Source organism: Drosophila suzukii, chromosome 2R (assembly GCF_043229965.1).
Source record: "Drosophila suzukii chromosome 2R, CBGP_Dsuzu_IsoJpt1.0, whole genome shotgun sequence".
Classification (NCBI taxonomy): domain Eukaryota; kingdom Metazoa; phylum Arthropoda; class Insecta; order Diptera; family Drosophilidae; genus Drosophila; species Drosophila suzukii.
The window spans coordinates 20,281,152-20,296,196 of record NC_092081.1 but is presented as its reverse complement, the minus strand read 5'-3'; the positions used below and the strand labels follow the sequence as shown (position 1 = coordinate 20,296,196).

At 47.1% G+C, this 15,045-nt stretch overlaps 8 protein-coding genes across 8 annotated transcripts; 4 read left to right on the top strand and 4 right to left on the bottom strand.

Moving 5' to 3' along the window:
* Positions 1-3,128: 3,128 nt before the first annotated feature.
* Positions 3,129-5,983, bottom strand: Atg9 (autophagy-related protein 9). Its single transcript, XM_017074925.3, has one exon. The coding sequence runs from the start codon at positions 5,859-5,861 to the stop codon at positions 3,312-3,314; it is 2,550 nt and encodes an 849-aa protein (XP_016930414.2). The 5' UTR covers positions 5,862-5,983; the 3' UTR covers positions 3,129-3,311.
* Positions 5,984-6,353: 370 nt separating this feature from the next.
* Positions 6,354-8,239, top strand: LOC108008416 (RING-type E3 ubiquitin-protein ligase PPIL2). Its single transcript, XM_017072261.4, has 4 exons — positions 6,354-6,502; positions 6,563-7,517; positions 7,577-7,728; positions 7,787-8,239. The coding sequence occupies exons 1-4, from the start codon at positions 6,471-6,473 to the stop codon at positions 8,199-8,201; spliced, it is 1,554 nt and encodes a 517-aa protein (XP_016927750.2). The 5' UTR covers positions 6,354-6,470; the 3' UTR covers positions 8,202-8,239.
* On the bottom strand, positions 8,174-8,689 carry LOC108008417 (mitochondrial translation release factor in rescue). The gene has a single exon (XM_017072263.4). The coding sequence runs from the start codon at positions 8,687-8,689 to the stop codon at positions 8,246-8,248; it is 444 nt and encodes a 147-aa protein (XP_016927752.2). The 3' UTR covers positions 8,174-8,245.
* LOC108008418 (mitochondrial ribosome and complex I assembly factor AltMIEF1) lies at positions 8,482-9,006 on the bottom strand. Its single transcript, XM_017072264.4, has 2 exons — positions 8,798-9,006; positions 8,482-8,730 (listed from the first exon to the last, which is right to left on the bottom strand). Exons 1-2 carry the CDS (start codon positions 8,963-8,965, stop codon positions 8,692-8,694), a joined length of 207 nt encoding a protein of 68 aa, XP_016927753.1. The 5' UTR covers positions 8,966-9,006; the 3' UTR covers positions 8,482-8,691.
* A 247-nt stretch (positions 9,007-9,253) lies between these two features.
* Positions 9,254-11,501, bottom strand: JhI-26 (Juvenile hormone-inducible protein 26). The gene is made up of 3 exons (XM_017075154.3): positions 11,192-11,501; positions 9,964-10,763; positions 9,254-9,589 (listed from the first exon to the last, which is right to left on the bottom strand). Exons 1-3 carry the CDS (start codon positions 11,426-11,428, stop codon positions 9,307-9,309), a joined length of 1,320 nt encoding a protein of 439 aa, XP_016930643.2. The 5' UTR covers positions 11,429-11,501; the 3' UTR covers positions 9,254-9,306.
* Positions 11,502-11,799: 298 nt separating this feature from the next.
* Positions 11,800-12,493, top strand: LOC108010286 (uncharacterized). The gene has a single exon (XM_017075155.4). It carries the CDS (start codon positions 11,903-11,905, stop codon positions 12,491-12,493), a length of 591 nt encoding a protein of 196 aa, XP_016930644.2. The 5' UTR covers positions 11,800-11,902.
* A 194-nt stretch (positions 12,494-12,687) lies between these two features.
* On the top strand, positions 12,688-13,255 carry LOC108010287 (uncharacterized). The gene has a single exon (XM_017075157.4). It carries the CDS (start codon positions 12,697-12,699, stop codon positions 13,189-13,191), a length of 495 nt encoding a protein of 164 aa, XP_016930646.2. The 5' UTR covers positions 12,688-12,696; the 3' UTR covers positions 13,192-13,255.
* A 387-nt stretch (positions 13,256-13,642) lies between these two features.
* On the top strand, positions 13,643-14,881 carry LOC108008736 (isocitrate dehydrogenase [NAD] subunit gamma, mitochondrial). Its single transcript, XM_017072633.3, has one exon. It carries the CDS (start codon positions 13,718-13,720, stop codon positions 14,855-14,857), a length of 1,140 nt encoding a protein of 379 aa, XP_016928122.2. The 5' UTR covers positions 13,643-13,717; the 3' UTR covers positions 14,858-14,881.
* Positions 14,882-15,045: the final 164 nt, after the last annotated feature.

Genomic DNA, 15,045 nt, shown 5'->3' with positions numbered 1-15,045 from the left:
TGGCTGGGAAACAAACGCAGCACAATTTAAGCCAACAAACATTTACAAACAGCCAACAGCAATTGGATGTTTAATGGATAGCGAGCTCCAATCGATACCCTTTCCCCCGATCCTCCACTAAATCGCATCTCGAAAAACAAGTAGCCGACAGAGAGCCGGGCAAAAGGTAAATCGAAGCCGAGATTAATAGCGATAAGGCTATTGATTAGCATTTTAGCCACTGCCATTAGATGGAGGCAGCTCCTCCAAGCAAAATCCGAGGCCGTTGTAGATGCTATCTCCTCGGTGGACAAGAGGAGGCGGGATCGGATCGGGATCGCAAGATCGTAAGGTGTTGCAGGCATGCGATGGGGAGATAATTCAAGCGGATGCTAAACCAAAAACCCGACTCCTTGGCTGATCGAAAATTAAGCGCATGCCGGCAATTTGCATAAAAGCAGTTTAATGTTTAAATGTTTTATTGAATCGGGATGCTTCTCGATTACCAGATCAGGGGGAGAAAGAGAAAGAGAAAGCAGCTAGCAGTTTTGGAGGCGACTCTCATTTGCAATGCAAATCCAGTGCGGCGACTAAACCATTTGAACCGAGCCCAATCTTAACCGATCCTCCGGCCGCGATGGCTATTTGTAAGGAGCCATCGCAAGCCGGTTTTTTAATTATGAAAAAACTCGATAAGTTATCATGGGGCGAACGTGCGTGCTCCAAAAGTGGGAAACCTCTGGCTCCAAAACGCTGATCAGTTGTCAATCAAAGGCGACGCTGATGCTTCACACTCGAATCTGGCGGGGATCAGGGGGCATGATGGCTGGACATGGAACCATCATCATTAGTCGCTGCCGGAGACATAGAGACACGTTTGATAGCAGCCGACGTGCAGTTGCAGGAACAGCTCTAATTGCGGAATGGCAGCTGCGATCTGGAGACTGCAGTTCGGAGCTCTGTTCTCCATCTCCATCTCCATCCCCAACTCCAACTCCAATTCCAACTCCGACTCCGACTCCCAGTCGAACTCGAAACCTTATCCAACTGTCAGCGGCACTCAGCGCCGCAAAGTGACGCCTGATCTTGAACTGGTTCTGCCGGCCGATCGCGACGCGGTGGTCCACGGCCATCAGAATCCCAGACAGCCGCATATGCAAGTGGCTCCCGTCGCCGCACGATCATATCCAATCCATTTCCATTCCTATGCCGATTCCCATTCCCTTTCCAATTCCGATATTCCATACTCCACAGTCGGAGTTGACTTCGGTTTTTTTTTGGGCCCTGCTGTGACCAAATTGCGTATCGAGTGATCACCAGATATCCAGAGTTTCGGGTCCGCCGAGGTCTACCACATGCAGTGTCATTACTCGATTGGCGCAGGAAATCATAAATTAAATTCGATTGTTTGACAAGGCTCGCGAAATGTTTCCATTTGAGCCATAAGCGTCGCACCACTCTATTGCGTTTATCTGCACTTTGGAAAATATATCACCCATAACTGGCATTTCCAATAATAGTTATCCACTTTAACATCTTGGTTCAGAATGGTTCTAAAGTAAGAGCATAACGTTCTTAATATTATACTTATATCATATTTATACATCCCTGACAAGTAATGGATCCAAAAATATCTAAACATATACCCCTGTAACTTATACTAAAATATTATATATCTTTAAATTGTTAGTATCCCATTTATCAATCAGATACAATCCAATGTCACTAAAAATATTACTCGTGTCTTAATAAATAATTATATACTTTTTTCCGAGCTGATATGATTTTCTTAATATTTTTACCTTTTTAATACATACCAAATTGTGGATCCATAAATCTAAGCAATAAAAACTTCTTACTTATTATAAAACTTAAAATACATTAATAAGTTAGTGTTCTATTTACCCAAAAGATACAGTCTTGTGCTATTTTAAACGTATCTTATAGAAAATTTTAAGAAAATGAAAAAAAAATGTGAGTGAAGGGACCCATTCCATATTATTTAAAATATATATCAGAGATATCCTATATATATATCTATTAAGGACATTTTCCTAAATTTAGAATTATTCAGACTTTAAGTAATTTTATCCCTTACATCTTTCTATAACATTTTAAATTAGAATAGGCTAGCTTAGGCTAAGATCAAACGAAAGTCAATATATGGTTTTAAAATCCCTAATTGCTAAGAACTTTGATCTGATACTGAAAACGTTTTTTTCTGTGCCGGATCAGATATCGCGAGCTCTACAATTAGTACTACATGCAACTGCAACTGCATCTCCAGCGTCCATCGGACTGCGAGAGTCGGAGGATGGATCCAAAACGGGCAAGTGGCCGGGCCGTCTGGCAGCTCGTACATTCGTGTAATGTTGGGCAATGGCCATGCAATGCTCCCCCCAAAATTGGCGTGCAGCGGAAAAATGAGACAACGTGATCCAAAGACTCTCCAGCGATCCAGCCGCAGATTCCAGCTCCATGCAACAGCAACAGCAACAGCTCCAGCTCCATGCGGCACGCACATAATTCATAAATGTTGCCACAGCTGGCGGGGATCGGCGGTATCTGCATCTGTATCGGTGTCTGCGGGTTTGGAGATTCATAGGCACGCACTTGGCCGCTCCACCGCTGTGGACCCGATCCTCCTGCTCGCCGCATTGGCCATCAACACCAATCGCCAAATGGCGTTCGTGTGTGGCAAGTGACACACGAGGCGCTGCAGCACAGCTGGATGCGTTCTCCTCATCCACTCGCATCTGGATCTCGGAACCAGGTGGATGTGGTGTGGTGTGCCAACAATGCCTACAAATGGGGGCCATCCATCAGAGACCCCGAAAGTGGCAGGGGTGTCACCTTAGGATTCCCACAACCCGGAGCGGTAAGATCGGGATAAGCCGTAAGGCCATTAAATATAATCCTCACAATGAAAACGGAATTTTTATGGTGCCTACTTGGATTGTATAGGTCAAATGACATTAAAATATATCATAATGTTATGAAATTGTATAAAAATCAAAGTGAATCAAGTATACTAAGTATTTCAGATTGATCCATTAAACATTTGTATTTATATTAAAGATACTTTCTTTAAATGGACTAAGCCTTGCTCAAATCAGATGAAATTCCACCAAAAGAAGTACAACTCTTCATTTTGATAATGCAGTTAGGTTTATTGCTTCTCGTTTAGTTTAGCTTAATTTCAGATAAGTTTAGCTACGCACTAGACGACGTCGTTCGCTCGTTCGTTCGTTCACACTTTAAAACTTAGGTTAATCACTAATAGCAGAATGGGTCCTTAGCTCTACAAGTGGTTAGATCCACTCTGGCCGCTGCTATGAGCGGATGCTGCCCAGAAGCGGCGTGCTCTCGGCAGCCTTTGAGGTAATCACGGTATGGCGGGAGCCGGATCCGGAGCCACCGGCAGTCGACGGAGCAGCGGGTGGCCGTGGTGGCCACTGGCTCGGTCCCGGACGCTCGTCCTCGGCCTCTTCGATGCGGGACTGACGCGCCTGGCGCCTCTGCTGGTTCACCTCGTGGAGATAGAGGGCGCTCAGGCACATGTCGGCCACGCCCACGTTCAGGGGACTGCTGCCCACGCGAGGATCCACTCCACAGAGTCCGTAGAGCAGGGTGTCCGACGGTCCCTCCAAGCGGCCCTCAGCCCGGCTGAGACGCAACCGGCGCATGCTGTCCAGCGGACCCACGCTGGCCGATAGGTTTTGCTGCAGCATCTGACGGAAGTCGCTGGCCGCGACGGGAAATCCTCCGGACACTGGTCCCAGTCCTGGACGCAGCGATTGCGAGATCTCCAATTGCTGGGGCGTCACTTGTGCGGTCAGCACCGAGTTGGCAATGGAGCAGTACTCCGCTCCCATGGTGCCAAACGAGATGAGGCTGTTGGTCAGCGGGTTGTCCTGCACCATCGAAGTCTTAGCCTGGACCAGCTCACCGACGGCGTGCTCCCGAACGCCGCGTAAGAACTCCTTGGCCTCCTTGGGCATCTGCCACTCGGGGTTGTTGAGCGTGAAGCGCACCAGCGACATCTCCGTCTTGCCGCCGGTCAGACTCTGCTGCTGCGGCTCCTGCTGCTGATGCGGCTGTTGTGCTGCCGGCCGCGTCATCTCCTCCAGTTCGCTGGTCAGCTGCCAGTCGGGATTGCCGTGCTTACGCACATCCATCTGAGCGAAGGAGCAGACGTTGCCCACTCCCCGCACGGAGACGGTGAACGTCCTGAAGAAGCGCACCAGCTCTATGGCCTTTGGCCTGAACACAAAGATCAGCACAAACGGTGTGACGAACGGACTGAAGATCTCGCTGAGCAGGTAGCCAGCCTTGAACTGGAAGAAGCTGCTGAACTCCTGACGAACTCGGGCTGTGTGCGCCTGCTGTCGCCACTCGGAGGGCAGGTAGTGGACGTGCGCCAGGATGGCGGTCATCAGTTGCTCCGGGCACCATATGAGGTTCTCATCGGGTATGAGAGTTCGGCAGACCACACCAATGGCGCCGAGTCCAGCGCTGATGAACAGCAAATGCTCCACCTGGAAAACGTGTTCCTCGTAGATACCCAATGTAAGGATGAGCAGCAGAAGTCCTCCACTGATAAACAGCATGTTTTTGGCTATCACAGCGGCCAGTGGCGAGGAAAAGGAGTTTAGGTAGCGGTCCGCATAGTCATAGGCCCGATTTAGCCTGGCGTCCAGCTCGTGATCCAACTCGTTAAAGTGACGCAGGTAGAGGCGTCCGTAATTCGACCAGGTTCGCAGTCCCAGGGCCCCTGGCTCCTTGCGCAGGATGTTCGCATAGGAGAAGCTAAAGTAGATGAGCTGCCACACAAAGATCACGGGAGCCAGGAGCAAATTGAGCAACGCCACTCCCAATATCAGCTTTGACAGGCGTTGTGCCAGCTCCGTTTGATTGCTTCTTACCGCAAACTCATCCCGCAGCTGCCAGTTGTTCTGGAAAGGAGATCCAGGTCCACGGAACAGGATGAAGTCAATGTTGAACAACATACCCCGACTTAGCGAGACCACTTCTCCGTACAGCGGTATGTGGAATCGCACGGGCAGCAGCTGCTTGTTCATCAGTGCCACCAGGTAGTTCTTGAAACGCAGCACTCGGTGGTAGATGTCCAATTCCGTGAGCGACTCCTTGTCGATGCACATGTGCTGTTCGGCCTGGACGCGACGGATGCGCTGCTGCACCTCGTGCCACGTGAAGTTGTCCAGATCCGCGTCCTCGATGTGAAGCGCAGAGTTGTAGAATCTCCTGATATCGGCGTACTGAGTAATATGGTAGACCATCTTTAGCAGACGAATGCCCAGATAGATGGCGGCAATGAACACAACCAGGTAGGTGAACCAGTTGAAACTGGCCAAGCACTCCCCCGTAGGGACCAGCACATCGCCGAGGGTAGTCTTGTTGGGATTGGCTCCACCGGGCGGGGCATCCCCGAAGAGCACATCGAAGCGGACGCAGTGCATCACAACGGTCAGTAGCCAGACGACGAAACCGAATTCCAGAACCTGTAGCATTTCGTCCACCACAATCACAGTGAATCCGTGCTTCTGCTGGTATTGATACATTCGCGAGAAGAACGAGTCGAGGTCCTCGATGTGGTTCCACCGCGCACGCCCCGTCTCCGGGACCATGTGGATCATGACGCCACTGTTCCGGGGCGTGTCCTCGGCCTCGTGCTCAGTGTCGAGATCTTCCAGCGCCTGCTCCATCCCGTGTTCGCCGAGGGGGTCTAAATGCGCAGCAGCTGCGTTCGCTTTTGCGTCTTGTGTTTTTGCTGGGCCTTGGCCTGCGGAGGGATGCTGCTCCAGGAACGGACTGGCCGCCTCCTCGGCCAGGGAGCGGTAGTTGATATGGGGGCTAGACATCGCCCAACGTCAAGGTCAATTGTGCTGCCTATTTATATCGCCGTATAGTATAAGTTGGAAAATTCTTTGTTGTTTGATTCTGCTGAACCTTCCCAGCGAACAGCTGATTCTACTGAGGACGGTGTTGGCCAACGCCAAAATACTGGGAAAGTGGTGGGTCGGAGGAATTACGCAGTGCCCACTGCAAAGGGTTCACACTGTCGCTGCAGTTTTATAGAATATGATTGGGAAAATTAATTTAAGAATTATGTATTATTTTTTATTTTGTTTGCATAAATAAAATAAGCTAAATTTGTATAATTGCAAGACTAGAATTAAATGGAAATCATAAAAGTGAAAGTTCGTTAAGTGTCTTACATATTGTTTCTGTTCATTAAACATACATTTTTAAAACCTTTTTAATAAAACATAAATTTTTTTTATAATTTTTAAGTTAATCAAAGAAGTATTACCATATTCTAGCTGCATTTGAAAGATGCGCCAAGTGAGAAACGATTGAAACTCCTGAACAACAAGTCTGCACATGAGTTGGCAGTTCTGTTCCTCTTTTGTAAACAAATATTGTGGATCTTCGCTTTTCTTTACAAATATTAATTAAAAACAGACAAGATGGGTAAAAGACAGCATCAAAAGGACAAAATGTAAGTGTTTAGAACATCCAGAAACCGTAACATATTCAGTTGACCCCTGACACATTCCAGGTACCTCACGTACACGGAGTGGAGTGAGTTGTACGGCGGGAAAAAGGTGGAATCCGCGGAAAACGACCATGTCAAGTTCAAGAGATTACCCTTCGAGCACTGCTGCATCACCATGGCGCCCTTCGAGATGCCCTACTGCGATCTGCAGGGCAATGTGTTCGAGTACGAGGCTATTCTGAAGTTCTTGAAGACCTTCAAGGTGAATCCCATCAACGGACAGAAGATGGACTCCAAATCCCTGATAAAACTGAACTTCCACCGCAATGCCAACGATGAGTACCACTGCCCAGCCTTGTTCAAGCCGTTCAGCAAGAACTCGCACATCGTGGCGGTGGCCACCACGGGGAATGTCTACTGCTGGGAGGCCATCGACCAGCTGAACATCAAGACGAAGAACTGGAAGGATCTGGTGGACGACACTCCCTTTCTGCGCAAGGACATCATCACCATACAGGATCCTCAGAGGCTGGAGAAGTACGACATCTCCACCTTCCATCACATTAAGAAGAACCTGCGAGTTCTGACCGAAGAGGAGCAGCAGGAGCGGAAGAATCCAGCCAGCGGGCGCATTAAGACTATGAATCTGGAGACCAAGGAGACGTTGGCACAGCTTCAGCAGGACTACCAGCCGGCGGAGGAGGAGCCTTCCACTTCGAAGCGCACAGCTGACAAGTTCAATGCTGCTCACTATTCAACTGGAGCGGTGGCCGCCAGTTTCACATCCACCGCTATGGTGCCCGTGTCCCAGATAGAGGCGGCAATTATAGATGACGATCTGGTGAAGTACGAGAGGGTTAAAAAGAAGGGTTACGTTCGCCTAAATACCAATTTCGGCCCTCTCAACCTGGAACTCTTCTGCGATCAAATTCCTAAAGCCTGCGATAACTTTATAAAGCATTGCGCTAATGGCTACTACAACAATGTTATGTTTCACCGATCCATAAGGAATTTTATTGTAAGTTTGATGCATATTTAGAGGAAGCTTATATGTACTTATAATTGTTTTTGCTTCAGGTACAAGGTGGTGATCCCACGGGCAGTGGTTCTGGTGGCGAATCCATTTGGGGCAAGAAGTTTGAGGACGAGTTCAAGCCCAATCTAACGCACACGGGTCGAGGAGTGCTTTCCATGGCCAATTCGGGACCCAATACTAATGGTTCTCAGTTGTGAGTAGACCAAGATTAATTTTTCAACGCTGTTGCTTATCTATTATATATTCTACAGCTTTATCACCTACCGCTCCTGCAAACATCTCGATGGCAAACACACAATCTTCGGTAAGCTGGTCGGCGGCTTGGACACTCTTCAGAAAATGGAGAACATCGAGGTGGACAACAAAGACAGACCCATTGAGGACATTATCATTGAGTCCTCACAGGTCTTCGTTAATCCCTTTGCCGAGGCAACTGAGCAGCTGGCAAAGGAGCGCGAAGAGGAGGCGGCCAACAAGGAAGAGACTGTCAAGAAAGAGGAGCAGCAAAAGCGCATGAAGGAACCACTTAAGGTCTACAGGGACGGTGTGGGAAAGTACTTGAAGCTTCAGGCAGTGGCAAAGAAGCCGGAGACGTCGCTTCCCTCTGCTCAAATAGCCAAAAAAAAGAAACTTGCGAGTGGTTTTGGAAATTTTTCCAGTTGGTAGTCCTTACACATGCAAAAATATATGTTTAAGAAATTGTACATTAACTATTTATCTGTGGATTCGTTTCCTCCATCTGTGCGTTCTCTGTCCTGCCAGTTTTTCTTCATTTCCTGCAGTTTTCCCTGACGTCGCCGCCGCTCTGTGGACTTTCTCTGCTCCTGTGCCTTGATCTGCGCCGCAATTGAATGCTCCCCATTAAGATGGATGTCCAGTTTTTCGAGCAGGAGTTTACGCGCCTCCACGCGGTTTTTGGAAGCCAGTCGATGGGTGTGACACTTGATGGTGATGTTGGTGGGCAGATGGCGCAGGAACACGCAATTGGAGGTCTTGTTCACCGCCTGGCCACCGGGACCACTGCCGCGCATGAAGGTTTCCTCGATCTCGGACTCCTGGAGCGTGGGAAAGCGGGAGTAGTCCAGATTGGCAGTGGATTTGCAGCGCACAGCGGGCGGAGGAAGCGCCAGGAGCCGCACCAGACCGCGCAGCATCTCTACAGGATGCGTCCCTTCTTCAGCAGGGTCTCTCCGCGCTAAAGTTTAGGGATCATAGGGATTTTCTTAATATGTTATGAAATACCGGAGGTGGTATTTACAAACCTTGAAGCTGAACTCCACCTCCGCCGGATCTGTGAGGGACCGGTTGTCCCGGAACTCGTGTCGCACTCTTCCCAGGAAGTAGTTCTTGTCGGTCAGCTTTAAGTGGTTGCCGTAGCGAATTAAATGCTTGTACAAACGCAAAATTTGCTGCCTAGAAGGTTGAAACATTTTTGGATGTGATATTTATATTCCCACATGTGAGGCAGTGTTGGTAAACGTTGGTGTCAAAACAGGTTGGCAGTCCCGCAACAATCAGCTGTTTTGGCTAGCGATCCAAACAATGCTGATAAGAACATTTTGAAAAACAACGATATGATAAGATTAAACGACTTAAGTGGCCAAATTTGGAAATGGGCAGGTGGGATATCACTCCCTTATCACTATTAAAAGTTTGCAGTCATGACTAGAATACATTTTTAGTCTTTTCCCCCAACACCATAAAAATAATACAGGTCATTTCAAGTATCTGATTAGTTTTTTTTTTATCAAGTTCTACGAAATGGAAATGATTACACTTTGGGCAACTTGTCCACATCGATACCGTCCTCTATGGGGACACCAGTCAGCTGGCTCAGCTCCAGCATTTCGTGGACCTGGTGGGCAACCTCCTTGTCCACTATTTCCCCTCCCTGTTTCATTGTGCGATCGATGATCTCCTCGTTTGTCATTTGGGCGGCGAACATCTCCTCCGGTGACATGTCCAATGGCGCCACCAAGGTCATGAGGAAACTGGCCGAAATGGACAAGCTGTATGGCAGGAATCGCACATACTCTTTCAGAAGCTCGCCCCGACTGAAAGGTAATCATGACATAAATTATATAGCGTCAAATGAGATTGGTTATCTTATCATTTATAACTATTCATATTAAAACCAACCAAAAAATCCATTAGTATCAGTTAATCTAACCATAACATTTTCAATGTCTTTCGAAGTAAATTTTGTTTAGTTTTGTAAAAATTAGTCCTTTTATAAGGTTTGTTTTAAATATTCTACTTGATTCTCAAACGGTTTCTGTGAAACTGCTATTTATGCTTTAGTTAAAGATCGGTTGGAAATGAATTTTTATAAGAGATTTGTTTCATATTATATCATATTTGTTTTATGATAAAATAGAAGATGGTTAAAAAAAATGTATACTATTCTTTTTGTATCTCAAATGCTCACCTCATGGACTCTGGAACCTCCTGCTTGGCGTGATTCTTATAGCTGTCATATAGCGCCGAGCAGTATTTATCGAAAATTGTATCGAAATTTTTATAGCGCACATCAGCATAGATGGATACGGCCAGAAAGACCGAGAGATCGATCATGGGAGAAGAGACACGCAAGGTCTGGTAGTCGAACATCATGATCTCCTGCGGCTGCTCCTTGTCATTATACTTGTAGGCCACATTGTTCCTCACATAATCTCCGTGGCAAAGGGTGGCCAGAGGTTCCCTGGGTGCCACCCGCTGCCGGCCATAGAGGTTATAGTCCGCGATCAGGAAGCTCAATTTCTTCACAAACTCCTCGTCAATTTGGGGCTGAAATTTGGCCACCGCCTTGGCCGCCCGTTCGATGCTAGTCGACATACTGAGCTTCCACTCTGGATGAATCACATCGCTGGCATAGCGAGATTCCTTCAGACTATTGGTCAGTTGCGAGAACTTCTCCGGATTCGTGTGCTTCATAGCGTAGGAAAAGCCATGGAACTTTCCCAGGTAATCCACGGCGATGAGGGCGTGTTCCAGACTCAGGCCCACCCGATCCTTGGTCACCCGCCATCCATTCTCTGCGAAGTCCTCCAGAATGGCCACCGCCGAATGCTGATTCAACTCACTATAATAATACTTGGGGGCGGCAAACTTTCCTTCGGCCAACTTCTGTATCTCTGGGAGGATTTCCGTGTAGAAGTTGATCTCGTTGCTAAAGAGAGCTCCAAACTGGATGCTATCATACACTTCTGGGGGCATCACAGGAGTTTTCTAAGAAAAAAGAGATTACTTAAGTTTTTTATTGCTTGGGAAATCTGACTTAAAAACAGAAACTCATTGCTGGTTTAAGATTAAGAAAGCCTTATCGGCTATTAATTTTGATCTACAACTGTTTTGATAAGGCAGTCTCAACAAAAACTGGATGTTTCGTGTATTTCACCATGTTTGACTACCTCAACTCATGGGTACCTATCTGTGTTTGCTGGCCAACAGAACTGGCACACGAACAATATGCATCTTTATCCGTAAAACGCAGTTAAGGTGATCTATACTATGCAGTATAATTGGGGGTGTGCACTGCACACAATGCTATAGACCACTTCGTGACTGTGTACTGCGATTATATTACTCCATATTTGTTAGATTCCCAAGACCTATCATATTTAATTATTGTTAGTGCGACAATAAAATTTCTATACCTTAACGACCATTTTTCGCTGGTACTTTTCGCCGTCATATTCAAAGTTTATGGTTGTCCTGTAGCAAAAGGTCAGCATAAAGGCCTCAGAGTGACCGATTATATCGATCTCGATGTCTCCCAACTTGAAGGTGTCCTCCTTGGAATCGCTGTAATTGTCCACCAGTCTCCCGCTTTTTAAAATCTTCGGGAGAATCGTAGAACGCAGCCACTGGGTCTCTGCCTCTATCTTTGTCATTGTATCTAAGTGTGTACTAAGTAGTGAAACAATCCGAACCGCTTTGCTTCCGGCAAATGAATGTGCAATTGCGAGTACTTACCGTCTGTTTTGTATTCTCGAAAAGCTTACGTTCTTTCAGAGATTACAGAAAATGAATTTTATTAAGTTAAGAGCGGAATGAAAAGCTTTATATTTATTAAGAGCGTTTCAATGTAAACTAAGAGTAATGCAATTACTTGCAATTTGAGAGGTCATGACAATGCATATCTTTTGGATTAGATGACAAATCTTTTTCTGAAAAGTGGAATCTTATTTGTTATCTTAAACTTTTATAATGGTGCTAAACTAGGAAAGCTTATTTATCTTTTGAAAATATGTAGTATAGTATAATACTTGGCTTTTTTTAAGGTTGCCAGAATATTTTTGTCAAAATTTCGACTTTTAAATAGATGTTCTCTCACCATTGCGGATTGACTAAGAACCGAGGAAGAAATGCCGCTTAACTGGTACCTGTTGCAAACGACCGGGTCCATGACCAAGGTCAACACCTACATTCGAAAGTTCACGGAGGGATCAGAGCGCAGCGGAGTGCTCAGTACAGCCCCCAAACTACCGAAGAAAAAATCTGCCACTTTCAAGATTTCGGAGTTGGATCGCATTTCATACCTTTCATCTTCTTCTCGGAGGAGCAGGGGGATGAGCAATCGTTCCAGTCAGTTAAAAGAGCCCAAGAGTCCCCAAACGCTGGAAACCTGTCCGTTGAAATCGAATTCCATTCCCAAAAAGGAACCTGTTGTGCAGGATTCTCCACGTATGCGGGAGTTTTTTAATGAGGTGCGAGAACGGGAGCTCAAGAGGTACTACCTACAGATGAAAGCTGCTCAAAGGGTTCCAGTTTTGTCCCATTTGTGTTCGGATTGTGGTCTGCCAAAGCGGGATAAGAAGGATCTTACCCAGAATATTTACTGCACGGGGGATGAGAACTTGAGACGAAGTAAAACTCGGGCTGGTGGTCGGTATAAGGATCTTACTTGGTTGTGGAACTCCTCCTTGGCAAATCCCAACTTAGGAATGAGTTGTTGATGTCGAGGAAGTGTTTCCATCCATGTGTGATCTTTATTCACAGGTCATTGTGCGAAATATGTAAATCGTTAAGCTAATACCTAGCTAGCGTGGCCTTTGCTGCCAACCTATGGAACACCCTTTCCCTCGTAGTTTCAGTCACCTTTTGAAATCCAAATCGTTAGTACTACACCCGACGGAGCAATAGACTTCCAGATCCCAACATGTATTCCGATCCCGCCCAGGATTCGGTGGCGACGCAAACGGAGGCCCAGCCGAATCCGTTGCCCGTCTGCACCCCGCTGCTGATGGTGGACGAGGATGGAAGGAAGCGGTACTGCTACCATGGTGGGAAGTGCAAGTGCGCCACCTGCGCCAAGATCCGGGCGGAGCAGGCGATGAAACTGGACCAGGAGCTGTTGTCCTACATACCGCACTCTAAACTGCATCTGGAGGTTCCGGTGCGAATGGCCAAACCAAAGCAGTACCGCCTGGAGGCCCGACGAGCACATCCCGAGTTGGCCAAGTGGCTGCGCGACGACCACGAGCGGCTGAGGGCCGAGTACCCCATGTACTACCTTCCGGATCGGTATTTCGATGAGAAGTTCTACGACTTGCCCGGACCCCAACACAAGGAAACCCAGACGGACATCCCCATCGGGCGGTACGGCATCGATGGCTGTCCCTGTCCCGACAAATCGCGCTGCTACGATATGTAATCCTGGGCAGGTTTCGGTTACGCAATCAATAAAATTTCCGAGTACGATGAGATAAGAGTTATTATGAGTGATGGTTTTTTATTCAACAAGTTCTGATTTGGTCTTTAATTTAAGCCCTGAATTTAAGATAATGATTTATAAAACGCGTTTCCATCCAAAAATTGTACCGTTTTTATTAAGTTCTTTAATTTCTAAATAATACGTTGTCCTTATCTTAGATTGATAATAATATTTTTATTTATCGAACCAATTTCTAATTATCATATTAGGCCTATAGTTTGTTATAAAATAGTTCAGAACGAAACAGTTCTTCCGAAACAATTTAACTCAATGGCGAAATGAGAAGATATATTTTTGTTTGAAATTTGTATGATTAATGCTTGTACCTTTGAATATTTGTAGTACAATTCTAAAATATTCAAAATAACAACCTCTTGATAATACCTATAAAGATCAAGTTGTAAGGCGGATCTTGTCATTTTACTAGGCACATTTTTTGGACTCCCCTCCGTTTAAATCCAAAACAATGCTGCGCACCCCGAAAGTGACTCGGTTTCTGGCCAGGATCAGTGCCCGCCACTACGCGGAATCCATAAACAGCAGCGTGCACGCGGCGTTCGTCAAGGGAGACACTCGACTCGCCCCCGTCAACGTGCTGCCCAAGTCCAAGTACGGCGGGATCAATATGGTCTCCCTGCTCACAGGCAGCACGATCATTGGCCAGCAGGGAGCCCACTTCGTGTCGTCCCTGCTCCAGAGCAGCCGGGTGCCCGTGGAGGTGCAGATCATTGAGGCGGGCCAGGACGATGAGTACTTTAACTCGGTGCTGCGGAACAGAACGGCCGTTCATGTAGAGAACCAGGCGGGTGCGGAGGCCAAACAGAAGGCTCTGAAGATCTGCAACGATCTGGATTTGTATGTGCTGAAGACTCGTACACGCAGCTTTCCCGGCTTCAAGTGTCGCTTTCCTGGTGTGGACATCCAAATGATTGGCCAGAACAACATGGGCAACTACAATGAACTGGAGTACTCCCCCGTTAAAGGTGTGGTGGAGGCTCTATCCGTCGTCAGCCAGAAGAGCAATGAGAAGTACTTGAAGTACGCCTTTAAGGCGGCTGTAGAGGCGGGTCGAAAGCGGGTGACCCTGATCAACAAGGCCAAGGAGTGGCCAATTAGCGATGGCAATATGGTGGAGGCCGCCAAGAGGATGCACTGCCCCTATAAGAATTGCCTGGAGCTGGAGTTTATGGAGGTGGAGGAGGCCATCAGTCGGCTGGTCACGAATCCATCCTACTTCGACTGTCTCTTCGCCAGCGATCGATATGCCACGTTTCTATCCGCCATTTGCAGCGCCGTTTGCGGCGGATCCAATCTCTTCAGCGCCGTGGAGATCGGGGATCATCATGCCGTCTTCAAGCCCCTGCAGACGAAGCTTTCGCTGACCAACTATTCCACCCTGAGTGCCTACGGCATCGTGTCCACCATTGTGGATCTCTTCGAGCATCTGGGTCACCACAACTGCGCTAAAGCCCTGTGGTGCGAGATGCTGCGCACCATGGACGAGGGAATCCGCACCAAGGAATTCGGGGGCAAGGACACTGGCGAGTACGTCATCTGCAACATCATTAACAATCTGCGCTGCCAAGCGATGGGTGAAAAGTTATAAGTGCCCAAGTAAGGGGCTTGAAATTGTGAAATAAATATGGAAGTTTGCAAGAACACAAGAAATTCTTGATATTATTAAATTCCAGTTTGCAATCAAACCCAATAAAAATCCAGCTACCTAAAAACTCACCATGAACAATGATTAAAGAAGGTTGCCAATGCTTTTTTAAACATATCTACTAAGTAAGT